Source organism: Hetaerina americana, unplaced genomic scaffold, assembly GCF_022747635.1.
Source record: "Hetaerina americana unplaced genomic scaffold, ioHetAmer1.1.p SCAF_24, whole genome shotgun sequence".
Classification (NCBI taxonomy): Eukaryota; Metazoa; Arthropoda; class Insecta; order Odonata; family Calopterygidae; genus Hetaerina; species Hetaerina americana.
Genome location: NW_027286808.1, coordinates 1396737 through 1417575, shown reverse-complemented (window position 1 = coordinate 1417575; position 20839 = coordinate 1396737). Strand labels below are relative to the sequence as shown.

General features: G+C 33.5%; 1 protein-coding gene across 3 annotated transcripts in view; it reads left to right on the top strand.

Annotated features, from left to right (window-relative positions):
* The window catches only part of BtbVII (BTB-protein-VII), a 57199-nt gene that overhangs the window by 25387 nt on the left and 10973 nt on the right, over positions 1–20839 (top strand). Inside the window, exon 6 of one of the 3 annotated variants that reach the window (XM_071586625.1) lies at positions 10975–11157. The exons of 1 other annotated variant lie outside the window; for it this stretch is intronic. In XM_071586625.1, coding sequence (XP_071442726.1) covers positions 10975–11157 — 183 coding nt within the window. Of the gene's footprint in view, positions 1–10974; positions 11158–17182; positions 19723–20839 lie in introns of those variants that run through there. One more of the 3 variants, XM_071586628.1, reaches the window with a different exon arrangement.

Sequence of the window (20839 nt, the reverse complement as noted above, 5' to 3'; positions counted from 1 at the left end):
TTGAATTTGAGTGCTTGACTCAATAGCCAAAGTCCAAACCCCTAGTTTAACTCAGCATATGGCTTCATATGTCTTTTGTTGATTGTTTTTGGTCTTAAAAAGGTGGTGTACCTTTGCACAAAAAAGCAGAAGAGAAGCTCAAGCATATCATGAGAAATATATGCACATTGAGAAAGCCCAATGGCCATTTTTACTTTAAATTGATTGATTTTATTTTAATACTCCTATTTTACAATACAGGGTCTTTCCCAAAAATAAGTAGAATGGTTTTTTGCCGCCAATGCAGGTGGCTGAAGTGGGGTGATTTTTGGTGGGAAAAGTAATGAGAGATCTTGGAAAAGCAAAGTGACCAATGTCAGTTAACTGTGGGTATTTACAGTTTGCGGATTGCTGCTAGACTGGACCCCTGTTTGACAGTTCCTTATGTATCCACACGAATGCCGGTGCTTCCACCACAACTGGTGGAGGCACTGACATTGGCGTAGATACATAAAGTTACTCTTATGAAGAATTTAAAAATTATTACTTTGATATGCAAAGTTTTTTAAAGTCATGTTTTGGTTTCACTAGGTTGAAAATTAATAGTATCAAATATGTCAAATGGTGCACTATATTTTTTTTTGGAAATATTCGTAGGGCGTGGATCATGAAGTTATATTAGGTATGTTGTTAGTACAGCAATTATTTTTGTTTATTTTGGACACAAAGATCTTAATAGGTACTCATATTAAACATTAACCTTAGGAAATTATATTATTAATATTAATGATGAAAATAATAAACCCATCTGTTCGTGATCTGAGTAAATAGTTGTCAATTATAGATGTATGAAGTAGTTGTAAGCAGTCTATGCTGAAAAAAATAATGAACTAAGGGTAACTGACTGCTGAATTAGTAGCAAAGAAGAAAATAATAAGCCAAAAACCTTTTTACCAAATATTATACTAGGTGTACCTTCAGACAGGTTGCCAGTGTTCTGATTCTGAAAACTAAGAAAGGGAAAACTGAGATAAAGGCTGGGGAAACAGTTCTGAAATATTTTGTGGTATTGTTTTTTCTCTTGTTTTAGTGATTTATAGCTTACTAACCAAGTTAAAAATTTATAGATGCTATAATTTGGTCTCTTTCTTTCAAAAACCTGCCTAAATGGTAGACTACCTAATAACTATTAATGCCATAGCATATTAGGGAGTTCTGGTCAGTCATATTATACTATTTTAAATGTAAAATTGGTGTGTTTGACCTCCCTGAGTATGTGGAGCTAGAAAATCATCAGGTAAAAGATGGAAAAGCACATAAATTAATATTTTAGAATGTGAGGAAAGAGATGATGGCATTGGTTAAACACATTAAAAGAGGAATTCTGGAATCTTAGCAAACAGAAGAGGATTAAAGATGGATTTGGTGGAATGGCCCAGCATAATTAAGGAGCTGCAGATGTTACGGAAAAATGTTCCATGAAAGTTCATCCTATGTAGTTTTCATTTTACATTTTAAAAATTTGTAGTTCCAAATTACACACCCCACTTTTGTCAACATTTTAATACCTAAAAATTATATTTAAAAAATACTCTTGAAGCAACTGTGTATACAATATATTTTGACGAAAGACCGGAGAACTCATTTGGTTGAAAAAATGTAATTACCGTACTTCATGATATACAATTATGTATTTTAATGCCAGCGGTGACCTGTCCAATTTTTGTTACTTTTTATATTGAAGCAACTAATGATATATATAATATCAAATAAACAATACCACCACCATTAATCACATATAAAATCTTTTGTACTTTGATAATAATGCAACCTCATTGAAACCAGTCAGTACTACTAGATTGATAGGAAATATTACATTATATTTCATACCTTTCTCTCAACTTTCTCAATCTCACTTGATATCAATGCCTACAATTAATGTTTAATTTAATAATTCCCCTTGCATCAGTCAACCTCTTTTACTTTACTGCGATTCATAATATTGTTGGAATTGGTGTATTAAATGGTGTTTATGGAGGAAAGGATTCAGGTAGGAGAAAAGCCAAGGAAGTTGAGAAAAAAGAAGAATGAAGATAAAGGAAAAGCCATATGGAGAAGTTTTTGCAGATAATCAGAGAATAGAAATTGCCATTGTTATCAGTTGGTACCACTACCTGAGAACAATGTTGTTATGACAGAACACCAAGACTATTGGGACTGGCCAGCCACAGACATATTGGCGAAGCGAATGAAGCATGATGCATATTTTGGATGTTGTGTGGCCCTTAGTGTCCCTGAAAAAAGTGAGAAAAGGAGGTCTGTGATTGCAACAATCAGTCTCTTTGTATTGTAATAGACTTTAAAGCTCCAGGCATTTAATTATCCAATGTGGCAACACTAGATTATAGAATCAAAGGAACTGTAGTGAATGGGAATGTATAATATTCACTTTCTAGTTCATGTTACATCAGCTCTCATTTTAGGATTTTACTTGTCCATGGTAAACAAAATATCTATACTTCGTGTGTTTTCAGCTGAAAAATAAAAATAATTGTGGAAAAATAATTGTAATACAAGACAATTGTTTTAGAGAAAGTTAGATTTTCTACTGTTTTTTTGTAAAGTGTTATTAATTGATACTAGCTGCCATTGTATTCTGTAATAGTGCGGGCTAAATTGCAAAATTGAGAACGAATGCATTATTGGAAATTTTATGGGTTCATTTATCACTAAGAATGGGATGAATCCACTTTTTTCCAGAATCTATTTTTCAATTTTCTATTGAATATTTGAGTATTTACCTAATTTAAAACCCTTATCATTGTCATGGCATTGCAATTTATATAATACTATGGGTGCGTAATCATATATTAATTCATAGAAGTGGTTGATTTAGTATTCCATGTGTTATTTTCTGGTATTCAAAAAAAGGTGAACATTTGGATGAACTCCCTGTATTTGTGAATGAGTTTTTCCAGTGATGTAGAGATAATCAGAATGTTACTGAAGGAGAGAATTTTCGATTTGGCGATGAAGTGTTTTTATGTAGGTAGAAATGTGACAACACAAGTTATATTAATTTAATTGGAAATAATGAATGAACAATTTATTTGTGGATTTGAAGAAAGATAAAAGTTTTTCTAATGTTGAACCATCAAAATTACCTTCAAATTAAGGTATTCTGGAGTTGGTGGATTAGATTATTGAATTCTAGTACATCACATAGTTAGAACTCATTTCTGTTTTCCAAGACCTTAAACATAATTTTAACGACTTAAACATTAAATGATATAATTGCAAATCGAAATACAAAAAGTCACTACCTCTCTATATTCATTAAGTTGTGTGAGTAGCCTATATTAATCAATAGTATGCGTTGCTATAATAAATTAAATGTATATTTAGCGTTCCTATCTCATTATTTTGTTTATGAAGTCAAATGAACATTAAATATCTCATCTTCAGCAGATAATTCAATTTTGTATAGGAATTGTTAGGTTTTGCTAAATGAAGAACGAAAAATAGACATTGTTGTGTGGGATTTCTGGAAGGAGATAAGAATATGTAGTTATGTGCCATTCTGCTTGCTGATGAAATTTTTTTGGTTAAAAAATGGTGGTCCTACTCCACCAAAAGAAATGCTACCTACCTACAAGTATTGAGTACTTGTATTAAGTTTTCTCTAGTTATTCGCATGCACAATTTTTGATGATTTCCCTTTGTTCATGAGTGAATGTAAATTTATTTTGCAAATTCATGTTTTATGATTCCATTTGTTATGAATATCTGCAATATTTGGCAGAATCTCTTTTTTAGAGTACTTGTGATTAACCATGGAACAGTTTTAATCTAAGACCAGTGTTACCAAATGTTCACCTTCAGATGCATTGTTGAATGGGATGTTTTGTACTCAGGTTTTCACAAGGAATTTAGCGTCACAATGTGACCCTTGGGATTAAGAGTTAATGTAGATTTTTAATGAAATGACAAACATTAAAGTAAAAAACATTTCCGTAGTATATTATTATTCTGAATGAGCAAGTTGAGTTTTTGTTGCACAGCCATTCAAACACCATTCTTTTCAGTTAATGAGAAAGATGAAATGCTGAAAAAGTCAATGTAACTGGGTATTAGTGTAATTATTCATATATGTGCCCATGTCTATTTATATTCTTCACTCATATATCATAATATAATTTCTGATAAGCCATGAGTTGTCATGTTCCCCTTGATCCAAGAATTGGCTCCTCAAAATAGTAGCTCAGCAGTTTTTCAATGTTTTCATCATCATTCCTAATTCAGAGAATCATTACATATTACCACACTTAACATTAATTGTGACACACTACTACTATAATTAGTAATCATAGAGTTTATTCAATTGTTGTTTAGTTAATCTTAATTGTCAATCCTTGTAAGGCATGCACATGGTTGGAAAGTTTTAGTTTTGTTCACCCATCATCAAATCAATTAATTTTTAGAAATTTCATCTTATCACTTATCAAAGTGACAGCTTTCATGTGACTTACGTATCCAGTATTTTTGGTTACTAATGATAAACAGTGGAATTACTGGGCATTAGAAGAATTGAGATGTCTGTATGCCTGAAATATCTTCCTTGGAGCGTCCTGACTGAATGACTGTTGCTGCAACTAGACTTAAGCACTCCATTTTGTTAACTTCTGCATTGCATGTGCATGAATAATTTTTTTGTGTTATCTTTTGAAATGTTGATTAAATCCCTTCTGTTGAGTTAAATATTTTTTAATTGTTACAAATGAATAATAGAATGCAGTATATTGGTAAGGTAATTGTATTTTGATATTTGTACTTTACATTTCCATTCTTTTAGAAAACATTAAATTTAATATTCACATTGCATGAATATTCCCTTATTAGTTTTAATTATCATATGTAATGTTATTGGTTTATGTAAAAAATCGCATTGGCTGTTGGATTTTGTATGAAGACCAATTGAATTAACATTCATATCTTTGCAAATTGTTATGAATTAATGTGTCTTCATTATTATTAAAAACATATTATTTACCGTCTGATTTTAAATATCAAAACTCTAAACTTCATCCATGATTTCAGATGAAATTGGTTTATTATGCAATGTTACTTATTAGTATTCTCTTCTGCACTTAAAAAGGGCACAGTTTAGATAGTTAAAAAATAATGACAGCCTTCCCATTCGGAGCCATAACTCTTTCATGGTATCTTTGATGCAGGGGAAACTAATGTTAGCTCCATGTAGTAAAGCATCATTGAAAATTTGTTTATATAGTTTCAGTTTTTGATTAACTGATAATCATGAAGAAGTTTTAGCGAAAGTAGAGGTCTCCACATTAACTTTTGTAGCCAGCTGTGTTTATGGGGTGGCAACATGTTGCCTGCTACCCCAAAAGTCATAGGCTCATGTACCTTCGGTAATGGGTGTTGTGAAATCTGGTGGTTCAGCCCTTTTGACACCGGTGGACTAGATAGGAGTGGTTTATTGGGATCCCAGGGGCAAACAGGCTGCCAGATATGCCCTTAAGATTTTTAAAAAATTTAAAGAGTTATATTTTAGGTTCTTAACCACCACATGCACATATTCACCTTCTGCAGGCGCCATGGTTGTTTTTGTCGGAAACTGTGACAGGACCTTTACTTGGAAAATAAATGAATATCGTTAGATTGCGAGTGTTTTCTGAATTATTTAAAGATTAAGCAAACCACTAGTGGGCCTATTCTTTTGTGAGACAAGTTTTTGGTCTTTCAATGCATGCATTTATTCATGGGATATTAGTGCAACTATGTTGAGGAATTATTTATCCTAGGATCAACAAAGCACCTGAAAATCATCTAAATCAGAACCTAAATGGGCTTTTAGTCTCCTTTATTCAGGTCAGTCGCCTAAAATTTTTAAGGAGCAGTTCTTAAAAATGCCTTTTTTGTGTGGTTTTATTTTACAACTGGCTCATTCAAACAATGAATTGCTTTTAAAATAAATATACTGCTGAACTGATACTTCATGTTCTTTTCTGCAACATTGGATGCCCCCTTTTATGTCTTGTTTTTCATTCTACACCCAACTTAACCAAGTGAAGAGGCAAAATAATGGTTAAGGTATAACCATTCTTTTTATCATTGAATTCTGTGACATAAAGCTACCCATAAAGGATAGGGAAACATTCTTGTGAAGAATTAGAATGCAAAATTTGTGCTAGGGGCTCTTGGCGTTACCAACTAGAAGAGTGGTCAAATGTCAAATCAAAGATGAAAATTAGTATTATCAAGAGTGGAAAATTGTCGAAAAAGAATAATTGGATCAAAAGAGCATTCTGGAGTGCTGCTAATGGGGAACTAGGAATGAAGTCTGTGGGTTCATTGAAATTTGCTGATTGTCATTAGAATATGCTACTATTTGATGGTATAGTCCTTGATTTTTGTTTGATATAGGAAAACCTTGTTAATTTAACACTGCTTAATTCAAAATATCTCATAATTCAGAGCCGAGAGCGATCCTTAGCTGTAAGTGTAGAACTTTGCTTGTTTTTTAGCGTGGATGAATTGACTTATGTCTTAGGTGAAATTCAAAGTAAAGATCTGATCCCATAACCCACAGGCTTAGCATTTATTTGAAAATTTCCCCAATGTATTGCATGCTCTTTAGTTTTTGCATACTGTAAAGTTACATATATACTTCAAAAAGGCTTAAGGCTTCTTTGATGTAATTTTTCAGAAAAACACTCCACTGTTCCCAAAAGGAACTTTTTCTAGGTCAGTAATATATGTGAAGTAGTATCCGATTTCATAAAAATTGGTTCAGCACCTCAACCTAGCATTGCTAGAGCTATTAAAAATTTTGTTTTTGCTTTCGATATGCTGTGCTGTTGCTCAACAAACTTAAAGCAGGGCTCCTCACTCAAGGTGAGTATAAGAGGGCTCGTTGCAGACTTGTGCCAATCTTAAAATTTACTATCTGGGTACAAGGATTTCATTCTCACCTTAATTTTTTACGGGTCATTGGATTAGATTGATAGAAGTCAAGGTCACTCTGCCCTTAAAGTCCAGCTCTCAGAGGGAAGAGGGAGGGTGGGTGGCAGAGGAAGAATTGGCAGCCTCTTGAGGTAGGGGAGGTGGTAGTAGGTTTCAATCTCCCACAAAAGAGGAGTAAAAAACAAAAAATTTTAACAATGTCATGTACCGACTTGCGAGTTGAATCCTTTAGAGTCACCCCCTGAAATGCTTCCCAGTATTGATATGAAATGCAAGGTGCATTAAATCTCATTGCTTCTCTGTGGATTCTGGGACTGTAAGTGTTAAATTTTTTCCTTGGGCTCTATTGGTGCTCTCTCCTGAAGGTACAGAGTGGAAGGAAGAAAAGCAAAATAATGATGTTCATCTGGAGCTTGATGCCAAGACATCTCTTGTGACTGACAAAGAAGGATAAAATAAGAGTAAAAAAGAACTTTTGCACTTCCACATTAAGATTTAGTACTTCATGAACATGGTTTCGATGCTGGGCATCATCAAAATCATGGTCATGAAGTATTAAATCTTTATGTGGAAGTGCTAAGTTACTTTTTTATCCTCATCGTGAAGGAATTCCACTAAGTTAAACCGTAAACTGTTATGTTTAAGAAGGATAAAATGGTTGTCCCCATATCATAACTGCCTTGATGGGAATGTGCAGTGCTTATTCTGTGAAGCAAAATAAATACTACACGTAAATTGGACGTTCCATGTTTGTCGTAGTCACCTTTTCATTTTGGGGGGACTCTGAATTCCAAAGTCATATTGCAATACATACTGATCCTATAAAAATTCATATCATTTTATCAAAACTTCTTTACTCTAGCATGAATGCCAACCAATAAACAATTTGTGGTGAAATGCATGTAAATAATTTTGTGACTGGATAAAATGTACCAGGCTAGATTAATATGGCAGTGATGAAAAAATGAATTTTAATGGACTTAATATTTATTTTGTTTACCAGTTTTCTTTGCTTTTTTGGTACGTTTATACATTAGCTGTACGGTATTTCATTGTTCTTTTATAAATACATTGCAATCACAGTATAATTCACTGCAACTGTATTACATTAATATAAATCACTGATGGAGGAAACCTATCAAAAAAAGCATTGATCATAATTTGGACTGATATAAGGTGCATGGACTACCTTGAAGAACTCTAAAAGGAAATACATAAGTTCTTGTGTAGTGCTAGCTAAATTGAGGGTTTCTCTTCTGAAAGTGTTAAGAATATCACCAAAGCTTAAGAAGCAGAACAATCTTCTAGACCCACTTGAACAGAATCAAGAGCAACTGAAGAAAAAAACAACTGAAAGGAGGCACTGTTTCAATAGCTACCGCAAAAACATAAGTTGTGCTGATTTTGTGGGCATAAACCAGTGGACAGAAGTCTACCATGCACCATTTCCTGCCTGTGGTTAGGCATTCATTTTCATGCTTTTTTCCGAATTCTTCCGCGAGTGGTAATTAAGATTCATAGAATAACAATTATGTGTTATAATATTTTGGTCTTTTAAAGAGTTAATTTCTTTCACGAAAACTCTGATGACCAAAATTTATAGGTGAAAATTTTTAAGGAGTATAATAATAAAAAATGATGAGGTACTTAAGGATCTTCAAAGAAAATTGTGTATTGACGATAAGGAGATTTTGAAATGGCATTTAGGGAATTGGGGATTGAGAACAATTTAGAAGTGTATAAACCTAGTAAATCAGTACTTCAGAATGCTCTGAATTGATCTTTCCCTCTCCTCTGAAAGGTAAAATTTGAAAGAGCAATATCCATGTATTATGCTGTAGTGGTATCAATCCTCATGAGTATTTCATAAGATAATTTCACAAAATTCATTAAAAACCTGTGAAAATGGCAATCCTCCACTTCAAATAACTAGAAGACCACCAAAATTAGACAGAATTTCATTTTTATCCTGAGAAACTTTGTTAAGCATTTTCAAATTCAGGCTAAACATTTTAGCTCCTCATCCATGATAGTCCCTCTATAATGATGCCAACCCTTCTCGTAGCTGTTTTTACTCATATAGCGTACAAGCCTTTTTTTCTCTTGAAATTTTGTATGATACTTATTCTTGAAGCAACTTGTTAAGAAAATGGTTAAGAGTAAATTATCCTTACAGAATCGCCACAGCAGCATTTTTCAATAATATATTTTATTATTCTATGCATTGGAACTTAATTGCTAAAATATGAAGCTACATTAGGATACAAACTAGGAAAAAATGTTACTCATGATTACAGTGCTATATAGTATCCATTTGAGACAAAATGAGTGAACATAACATCTCAGTGGAAAGAGTAACTTTTTAGAGTCCATTTGAAGACTTCTGTAATATACATGTAATAATAATATCTTCAGTTGACTGGTTGGTCATCTTATTTCATGTATACAGCTGTCTTTACAATTTTTCAATTTAAAGTTGGTCCTTGTATTTAATTTTTTATAGATATGATTGACTTTCATCAGTATTCATTTGTACTTAACCTGTACTGCTATCTTTTTTGTTAGTAAAAGTTGTTATGAAACAATATTAGTCATTATAAAGTCAGCTAATTAATGATAATCCACAAACTGCCTATGTGTACATTTCATAAATGCACATTCACTTTGGTTATCTAAAAGCTTGGTCTAAAGATAATCCTGGTGTCTTGCATCCAATTCCTTGTATCATATTTAAGTTCACATGTGATTGAGTAATGGTACCTTAGGAAAAAGAAGAAAGAAGGTACTCATGAATCTCCTGTTTTGTACCTTCTTTCTTTAGTAAATAGTGTTGGGTCTATTAAAATAACATTTTCACTGCAATACATTGAAAACATCCAGAAACAAGCCATACTATGTTCCTTAATGGATTTTGAAGTCAAATTGGATTAATTGTATTAAACTTCATTTTAATTTTCATAAGTTTTTGAGGAATTTTTTGGCATTCACACACAACTAATTTCTTTTCTGTGTGCTCCTTGATGATTAAAGATTATTTTTGGCCTGTATCGATTGGATTGAAAATTCAAAGAAAAATTATCTTTGGTACTTTCCTGTGATTTATTTTCTCATGTTATATGTGCTAGTTGTGCTGAAATTATGCTAAGATCTCTACCAGTAATCCTCATTTTGGTGTTCAAGTCCTTTGCTTAGGATTGACACATCGTAACTGGTAGGTTCTCATTCTTATTGTCCTTCAGCAATGTTCAGATTATCTTTGATACCACCTTGTAGAGGTTTTCTTGCAATGGAGAAAGTTCGTCATTGGTTGAATAAATTTCTTTCGCCATAGGTTGACCCCCTAATGTGAGATATTTTTAAAGCTAAACAGTTATTCCTCTTCACCCTTGAATATATATTGCTCTGTTATTGTATTTCTGACTTAGGCAATCGACCTTAGAAGTTAAAGTGGCCTTAACACAATATGTACTACAGTCACAAGATTTTGCCTAATGGAAAAGTGGTATCAGACATTTTTTTGTTGTTTCCAAATCGAATATTTATATTGTATTTATGCATTTGACTGATAACATTTACCCGAGAAACTAGTAACTTAATAAATTTCCTTTTTAGCAAAATTGTTGTTGATATCTAATGAAACTCAGTATTGATACATATGTTTTTCTCAATCTTTGATTGTCATAACCATTTTACTGTTCCAAATGGAACCAGATGGCTTGCTACACCTGTATTTACAGCATTAATGGTACATAAGGTGTTACACATAATGACTAGTTATACACCAGGTAAGAGGATATTTGAGCATCATTATTGGAGACATCAGTATCTGTCAAATTTTTATTTCGAGTGCTGTCAAACCTTAATTGAAAATTGTTATCAAATTGGTTGGAAATCATACTGCAAGAATGAACCTGCAAAGAATTCCTGTTATTTTTTCATAAAGACACTATTCTCCTAAACTAAGTTTACCAGTGTGGTGACTTCAATTTATCTTTTTATTCTTTTTAGATATGTGTAAGTTACCAGAAGAAAGAAAGGCCAAAATTTTGGCTTTATTGCAAAAAACATCGGTTCATAATCACGAGAGTCTGCAAGAAACCTGTGCTTTGGTGACGGATGCAATAGCATTGGATACCCAGGCTACTGATTCTAAGGAGCATCAGGATATCCCGGAAGAGCAAAATGATCAAGGTACAAACCTTCCCAAAGCCTTGCAGCTCAGGAAGTCAGAGCATGCCCTTCTGAACCTGATTTTTTGCTCTATCAGGCCGTTAATACGCTGAGGGCAAGATAATTTTTATCAGTGGTTAATGTAAGTCAACCTATTCACCTTTAAACATTTCATGATTTTGAAGAAATGCACATATGGTAAATATGTGGAGTGAATTGTTGAAGAAATTTTGAACTTCTTGTGCAGTGAAAGTTGACATTTCACAGAAGAAAGTGGCAAGAAAACTTCATTGATTTCAGCTTATGAGAAATTGAAGGCTAATGTTGGCAGCATTCAGTTCCAGGAGAACAAATTTGCGCTACATTTTTAAGTCTGAAGCTCCAGAAAGAGAAAGCAAATGATCATGAAAAAGGAAAGAGCTATGCAGTTGTGTACCGCACTTGGATGAAATCATGAGAAGTTGGTGTTCACATCACTTAAAGCATCTGATTCATGTTATTGCTGTGCTCAAACTGATGGTGTTGCTACATGAGTCTTTGAGCAACTTGTCATCCGATAATGCTTTATTTCTCCGATGAGGACTGATTTTCAGGCTGCTGCACGGTACAATTTTGACATAACAAGATTGTTGTTTTTTGTACCACCTTTATTAATTTAAATAGGTACTGATATTCAAAATTAAGTACAGGTTCCATAACAATTACTTTATGGAATATGCCAGAAGGTGGAGTGTTGCATTTTTGTGCCGAGGAATTTTCAACAGCATAAGTGAGTAATTAAATATACTTGGACATGGCCAAAGTACCATTATAAAATTACAACTCTTTCAAGGAAATCAATCCACTGGCTTGCCCCTCAGCCATAAGTCTATAATATATTTCTCCATTGAAGAGACTCTTACGAAAGATTCATTCAGATTGAAGAAAAATGATCTGGAATAGTTCTAAGTCCATCAATTGAAGTCCTCACTTATGACAGAGCATAGCATTTGGTGAGTCAATCATAAAATAACCTGCTAGGAAAAGGAAAATAAATGCCATTTTTGATTGACTGAATACTTACCAGAGGGTTTTGGCCAGTAATGACAAAGAGTGAGAGTGTATGAAATAAATGGGAAGAAAAATATTCTTTTGATATATATGGCAGTATTGCTTGAAGAGTATATTGAAATAAATTTTGAAGAATGAAATGCATCCCTTCAGACAAAATATATAGAAAACGAACAATAAAGCTAAATATATTTGTCTTGTAAAAGGACCGTAAGCATAAGACTAACAGTAATATGCATTGTGAGAAAATTCCATATCTGGAGTACGTATGAAAAATAATGAAATGAAGCTGTACTTAGTGGCACAATAATAATTCGGAAAGTATTATACCATGAAGCATATGAGTCAACTGGGACATTCAAAACTGTTTCTAAAGACATTGCAGTTAAATTAATTGTAGCCAATCAGATGGACATCAAGGAATCATTTATGTGTGCTTACTTTTTTGTTTCAGAGTTGCAGGGCACATTTTTTGCTGCTTGACAGATGTAAGCACTCCAAGAAATAATGCTAATAGATCTATGTATGTATTATCAGTATCTAAGGAAATAACAGGAAAGAGATTTGTTTTCCTAAAACATATGATAAATAAATTATTGCTATTTAAATCTGAGGGATTAATTTAAAAGATAAGTGGTTTTACAATGAAAGATGCCTGTGTACCCTGAGGGTATTTGTAAAGGATGAACAAATTGTTTAAAGAAAAGGCAACCACACCTATCTGAATCATCATATGGAAGTTTTGAGTTTCCTGACCTCACTATATGTGAATTAGACATTATTAAGAAGCTCTATTATTCCTAGTGAACTAAATTTATGTGATGTTGTAAGTGATTGTGAATTAGCTGCTATCACTCAGCTTCTTTCCGTCAAGAATTGGAAATATTTAGAGGAAAGGAAGAAGATAAATTTCTCCGAAACTTAGTTTTATATTGGGTCATGATAATGCCAAGATATGAGGATTGAAGCGTTTGTCATGAATTTTGTTACAGTGTGATATTTTATCAAATATCAATTAATTAGGATAATAGGATTGCCATTATGTACATTAGGATTTAATTGTTACAAAATATTAAACCAAATATGCCCTCATTGAATACGTTAAAAAAATATAATAATTTGGCTGTGAAACTTATTTGAAACATATCCATATTGATGTCTAAAAATGTTCAAATTCATTCTAACCCTGCTCGTTCAACCCAAGCAGATCAAAGGAAATTATCATACTCCCTTTTCCCTAATTTTGAATACTTTGGCAGTAGTTTGTTGCCACACTTGACTAGAAATATTTTCCTCTATAGATTTTGCCTAAGTTATTAAGCTTGAAACTATTGCATTTTAATTAAGTATTAGTGTAGATTTTATTATCTTTTGTATTATGTGTTCTTCTCTCATGTACTCGGCAACAAAAAATTTCATTTGGTGTTTGTTAATCATATCTTACGTATACTGCTGTGTTTATAATACATGTTTATCACTTATTAATTTTCTGTTTAACTCTCATCCATTGTCTAGCATAGGAAACTAACATTTGCACAATTTTTTCAGTGTTTTTCTTTGTTGAAAATGGCCAAGAATCAGAATTTAAGTGTACAGGAATAGAATTTGATCTAGTGAATGTTTAATATCATTCTGGAAAGCTATTGGTTTGCCAAACAGTGGAATTTTTTGTAAAATACAACATTATCACGAAAATAATGAAATGGCGATTGCTTTTATGGGTATGATAATTAATCAAATTGAAAGGGTTTTAATTTTCCTTGCCAATATTTAAAAGCTGAAAATACGTCATAATGTTGTAAAACTGCATTTGGTGTTGCAAGTACAAGGAACAATATCAATTTTCCAGTCATTCAAAGTATCATTTGCCGGGACTATAAGTTATTCCCCTCCACTCATTCCAAATTGATCTCATGGGAACATAGCCTCTCATTTTGCCATGTCATGGAAATTGCAGTGTTGGTTTTTATTTATTCTCGAGAATAATTTTATCATAAGATCCTGAAAACTTACAATAGAATGTCTAGGTATGACAGTTAATTTTGAATGGTTATACTCATGAACCAACCTCTTTTTACATTTATGTTCTTCACTACCCTGTTGGTAGTCTTTGGAAGCGCTATGTACGAGGGTCATCCGGAAAGTAGTACCCGTTCGTGAAATAAAGACACAAAAGTAAATATTAACAAACATAAAAAATTTTATTTGAAAGAGGATACTTTAAACTACTTCTCAACATAATCTCCAAGCAAATTAAGGCATTTGTCATAACGTGTGACAAGTTTCTGTATTCCTGCTGCATAGTCCTTCGCCGCCAGCTCATTGGGATACGCGAGGGACCCATCTTGCACAAATTTTTGCATAATGCAGATGGTGTTTAACAATTTCATGAACAATTGTTCGAGAAACATTGGGAAAATGCTCACAGATGTCATCAATTGTGACGCGCCGATCGTTCCTCACGAATTCGTCAACTGAGCTCACCAGTTGGTCTGTAATGACAGACGGTCTCCCGAACGCTCATCGTCGTGTGTGTTCCCCCTCCCCATGTTGAAGTTGCGACACCACCGCCGAACAGACGACTCGTCCATTACATTGTCTCCATACACCTCCTTTAATTGGCGATGAATATCACATGGGCGAACGTTTCTTGCATTGAGGAATTTAATCACTGCCCTCACTTCACAACTGGCGGCGTTCTCAATTTTTTTAAACATTGTAAACAATCACAGAAACAACACAGGCAATGCTAGCGTCACGCAACTTGGCTCAGAGAAGGCAGACAAGCCACTGAAGCTATCTGACCTCGTCCAGCGGCTACTCGCGTCATCAGCACTTCATGCGGCACGAACGGGTACTACTTTCCGGATGACCCTCGTATTTACTGTTTCATTAAATATTGGCTGTGTACTACCTTGAGCTGGTTAAATATCTAATGAGTTGCGTAGTAGATCTGTGGGAGGTTTTCCTAATTTGTACCCTTAATGCGTATTCTTAACCATTAGTGTTCAATAAAAATGGTTTATAATTACCCAATTTTCTAGTGGATTTTTTTGATAATTTTTTTGACATTACCCATTTAACTAATTAACATGTATGGCATATGCTTTCTTGTTAATTGGGACAGCAGAGTACTATTAAATCGTCTGAAAATTATTTTGTGTTCATAGTTAAGAATCTTCAGTAATTAAGTTATATGACACGACAAATGAGGATTGTAAAGTTTAACTAAATTTTACTAAATACATCAGTGGTTAAGTACAGACTCAATTTTGGTTAGAAGGACATTGTGAATACATATTTTATATTCCTACTCTAAACCAGCACACGTAAAAGTTAAGGTCATTGCAGAGATTATAGGGAGAAATCAGTCTTGAGCCTTGGGAAAATTGTTCCAAAATGAAACAAAGTCATTATTCTGCTTTAATGAAATGACAAGTATGTGTTTCCTGTTCACTCATTTTTCCTTTTCCTAAAATATCCCTCGAAGTGTGTAATTGATTTTTTTTGTCATAATTACAGCTGCTAATGTTTCAGATGAAATATTAATAGTTGCACAGTTAATTCCATAATATGAAAAGAATTCTGTTTAACATGCCATTTAGCCATTACTCTATCAGGAAGAAGCATTTATAGCTATGAATCAGGTTTTATCGACAAATCTATCTTGATGAGAATATACATAATATCTAACCACAGTAGGCATTGGAGGTTATTGATTATGCCTGCATTCAAACATTTTTATTACTTAAAAATTTCAAAACCGCATCATAATCATCTTTAGATAAATTTGGCTAATCTATCTTTTGATCAATGTCAAGTTTACCAGAGAAATTGTGATTTAGTTATGTGTACCAGGCATGCCCAGCTAAATTGTCTACATTTTGTTTGCATTAGGTTTTTTTGGCTTGCTCTGTTTTTTGTCTTGTGCAAGTATTTGCTCTCTCTTCTTTTGCTGTGGGTATGTGTTGGATGTTATAAGTGTGAAATAAGTGTGATAATATATGTTGGTTGCAATTCAAAAATTAATTTTCATTAATATTCGCATCATTAATCTCATAAGACTTTTAAAAGCATAATTATTGGAGGAAAAAAATGGTGACATAGCTCTTTTTGTAAAAAATAATTGACATTTATAAGAATGGATAAGATGCACCATAATATTGTTTGATAACTTTTGAGCCCTAATTATTATTTTATAGATTGCAATGTTATATAAAGCAATTTAATAGGTGTTTCCCAATCCAAAACTAATTTCTTAACTTTGCAAGATTTTTACTTTTTTTTCTACTTGAGTATTTTATTATTCTGTAAAATACTGTGAATGATGCATTTTAGTAAAACAATGCAATGAGTTAAAGGATGACTAAGAGGAGAAATGATGCTGATAAGTTGAAATGGATGCACTGATTTGTCTCGAAAATTCTTTACTTCATGGGAAAATTAAGCAGTTTAGTAAGATTCCAATTTTTCATTCTCTTCATAGAAATCAGATAAATGTGACAATTAGCTGAACTTAAATAGTGAATTCAAATGATTCTATGCTCATAATTCTTCAGCTGAAAAAGCTTGTCAAATCTTTCTCTCATTTCTTTTACGGTTTTTTTGTGTTATTTTCTTAAGTCTTTTGTTCTCATAAAGCATTGAAATCATGGAGTGGAGACATGGGAATTGTGGTATAAGTTTGCTATTTTGCTGGGTTTGCATAAAAGTAGTGAGTGAAAAATAGAAATGGAGAAAATTATAGGGTGCAACTGACTTGTGAAGTCAGTCATCTATGATAAAAATTGAACATTTGTAAATAAAAATCACCTTTTTAATTGTTTTGAGGCATACTCCGTCATCTGAAGCATGGTTTCAACTTATTATCTGTCTTCTAAATTGTTAGTTCTATTGAATGTAATGTCAAGGCATATAGTTGAGTGTAGCAGGTGAAGAATTTTCATGGTCAGTGTGGGATCCTAGGCGTGATCTAATTGAGTTCTCCCTTCTCCAGGATTTCAATGGACTTTGGAGCACGTAGTGTGTCCCAGAATATCACTGTCTGGAGCTTCCTCCCACGCCTTCTCAGCTCACCACCACCACTTACCTCCGGCATTTGACTCCAACCCATCGGCTTCCATCTCTTCCACCATGTCCCCCGCCTCTTCTTCCAATCCAGTCTCATCTCACATCTCTACATATCCCACCCCCGCATTCCCTCGGATCAAGTCAGGAGGGGTAGGAAATAATGGTAGTGGTGGGGCAAGGGGACTGGGCGGCGGCTCGTCTTTCACACACCCTTACGCTCCTCATTACTACCATCACTCTCACCCCTCAAACAATCCCATGGCAATATCTTCCCAAGTCTCAGTCACCCCCAATCAGTCCTCTCTTGCTGGAACCACCTGCCGTCGTAAGAGAACTAACACTCAGACTGATGAAAATTTCCTCAGTGCGTTGGAGGCAGTGAGAGCTGGAGGTGTAGGCTTTTGCAAGGCTGCTCGAATGTATGGTGTCAACAACAGAACATTGTGGTTGGAGTACAAGAAGAGGGGTTATCCCATTACACGCCCGAGTGTCAAGGCTAGGGTCTCTGAGTTTGCACTCCCAAATCCACCGCCGCCACCTCCCCCACCCCCTCCCCCACCCACTTCACCTCACCACGGCCCAGACAGATCACGACCTGTTTCAGCCCACCCTAGCTGCTCAACAGCAGTTATGTGTTCTGGTGAAGGGACTGGTGGGGGCGGTGGGGGTTCTGGTGATGCGAGTGGAGGAGGAGGTGGAGGTAATGGTGGTGGTAATGGTAACGGTGGTGGTGGTGGTAATAGCAGTGGGAACACAGGGGTGGAGTCCAGAGGGAGAGATGAACAAGGGCCGATGGGCTACATTAATCCAGTGGTATCCGCCCCTCATCACTTAAGCCCCAGGGGATTTGAACAAAGGACTAATTTGGATTCGATGGAAGCGAGAAGGTTTCAAACTGGTGGCAGTGTTGAGTCCATGTTTATAGGGTAGTATAGCAAGGGAAAATTTGTGTGCTCTAACATTTTTTATGATGATTTATTTTTCATAGAAAGCATCAGTGTTTACATGTATGTGATTTATACATATATATGTATGTATAAGTGTACGTATACATATATGTATGTATAGAATTTTTGTCATTCATTGGTTCAGTACTTTCATACGTATAAATATAACTATTGTGATTAAATGTATAAAAAATAAATTTTTGGCTGCTCATAAGTTATTCTTGAAAAGTAGTTTTATAGATGTGTGCATATTCCTAGCTTATGAAAGTGACAGCAAGTGCACAAATGCTTTGATTTTTGTAGGTAATTGAGGAAGGAAAAAATGACTTTAGTTTTGGAATTATAACTGATGATTATACTTGCAAGAGTTTTGATTTGGCATCTCCTATAACTCAAGCCAAACTAACAAGTATGTATGATTATGAATTGCTTGGTTGAATTTGTATGTTCTATGATAAACCTCCATGATGGGATTCAAATGTTTGAGCAAGTGTGCTAATAATCCCATGTATATGATGTAATGAATGAGATATAAGAAAAGTCATACAGATTACAGAAATGAATTGCAATGAGCCTTTAAAATGTACCCTTCTATTTAGCTTTAGAAATTGAATGTTATGTAGGCATTTTTAATTAGGGTAAATTGTATTGGCCATAGTTTTGGAGTATGAAAGTATATTTGAACTTGTGAGTAGAGGTTTAAATAAGGAACCCCTCTGCATTATAAAATGTAATTTAACTATGGCTTTCATGGAAAGATTAAGTTGTACTGAATTTGGTAATTATGAGTCTCTTTGTGAACTGTGAAATGTGGGGAAAATTTAGTTGTGTAAAAATCATACTAGTGAAAATTTAATTACAAACAGTAATCATTGGGTCAATAAAACATTAATAAGTAAAAATTCCATTTTATGTGAAATATAGTCTTGCAAATTTAAGTTTCCTTGTGGTAAGTATATATTTAAAAGAAAACTAATTGAATCGCTTAACACAGGCTTATACTGGAATAAACACTGCCATATCACATAAGTTACTATTGTTTTTCTTTTGTCATACAATCAATCTGTATTGGTGCTGTAATTTTAATCATTATTTAATCATACAATTTATGTATAATGACTTACAAATATATATACTTGTTTGTTTATCACATTTTTAACTTTCTTATGGACGTTTTGGCATGAAGGAGTAAAAGAAGTGCTTGAATTGATGTAATCATAATTGAAACATCTCTAACCAGTGTTCAATAGAGTATAATTTGGTTCCCATTGCTATTTTTATTGTTTATTGAGTAGCAGTCAATTAGTTCCAAGTGTAAGATATTAAACCATATTCAAGCATTCAAAGAAACTTGAATAAATGTCATGTTGATTATTGAAAATTAAAAATGATCTCACTTTCAAAGGTAATGAGTAATTTTTCTCTTCAGTAATACTTAAAAAGATCTATAATTGTGATTTTTTAATTTTTTTTGCATAATGATTACTTGATGTGCCATAGCAAAGTGTTAGAATTTTTATGAGGCTGCTTTCTTTTTCTTTTATATTTGTGTTGAAATAAATAAATGATGATTATAATAATTGTCGTGATTTATACATTTTTAATTCATAATCAGTTAAGTCACCAAAAACAATCCTCACAACTATGAAACCAAAGATAACTGGCAGAGTTAATAAGTATGGAAATTCAATAATTACCTCGATTTTGTTGTTAATATATGGAAATGTAGTTACGGTGCAAACATATTCCAATATAGTGTGATGTTAGTCGTTATTTTACCTGTAAATAGTTTAGAAATCAAGTGTAGTGATCAAATATTCATCATGTTGGCTAAGGTGGTAAAAGTACTAACTACCTTGTTTGTGTAAAAATGTGTTTAAGATGATGGTTGGATGGAAAAACTTAATTTTCTAGTTCCTTGATTGCATGTCACTGAAAGGATATTTGTTCCTTACAATCAGTTTTGGATATAGTTCATATTTCTTCTCATATGGTTTAATGACCAATAATTGTAGCTCATCATCACAAAATTTAAAGATTAAATTCTCATTTGTTCATTCAGCTAATTACTCCAACTAAAAATTAAAATTATGCATGTTACTAATTTTTTATGACATGCAATTTTTAATTGTAATTATTTGTGGACTGAATAGAATTAAGAGGATGTTGTCTCACATGAGCTTTTTGGCTAATATTGTTATGACAATTTTTCAACTCTATCCCTGTTTTAATGGACATCAACCAAATAACCCTTCATCAAGCTCTTCCTCTAATTTTTCATCAGTGCCTATTTTGACTCTCTTGATCCTTTTCTAACTCTGCCTAACGTTTCTTCAAAAATAGTCGAGGAACTAAAGTTGTTCCTTTGCCAGATTTTGCACGTGCATGAATTTTTCCCATATTTTCAGTACCAAATGCATATCCACATGACACACAATCCATTTCTTAGCCATTGACTTCCTGATGGTACATATATTTTTAATAAATGCAAGCTGAATGATGAGTGCCTGAATCCAGGTTATGACATGAAACGTCGTATCTCAAAAGTATGGAAATGATGCTCAGTGGTGTGTGCTTTTCTGCATAGTGATCTAATTATATTGGAGAAAAAATGGTTAAAATAGAACCTGAGTGAG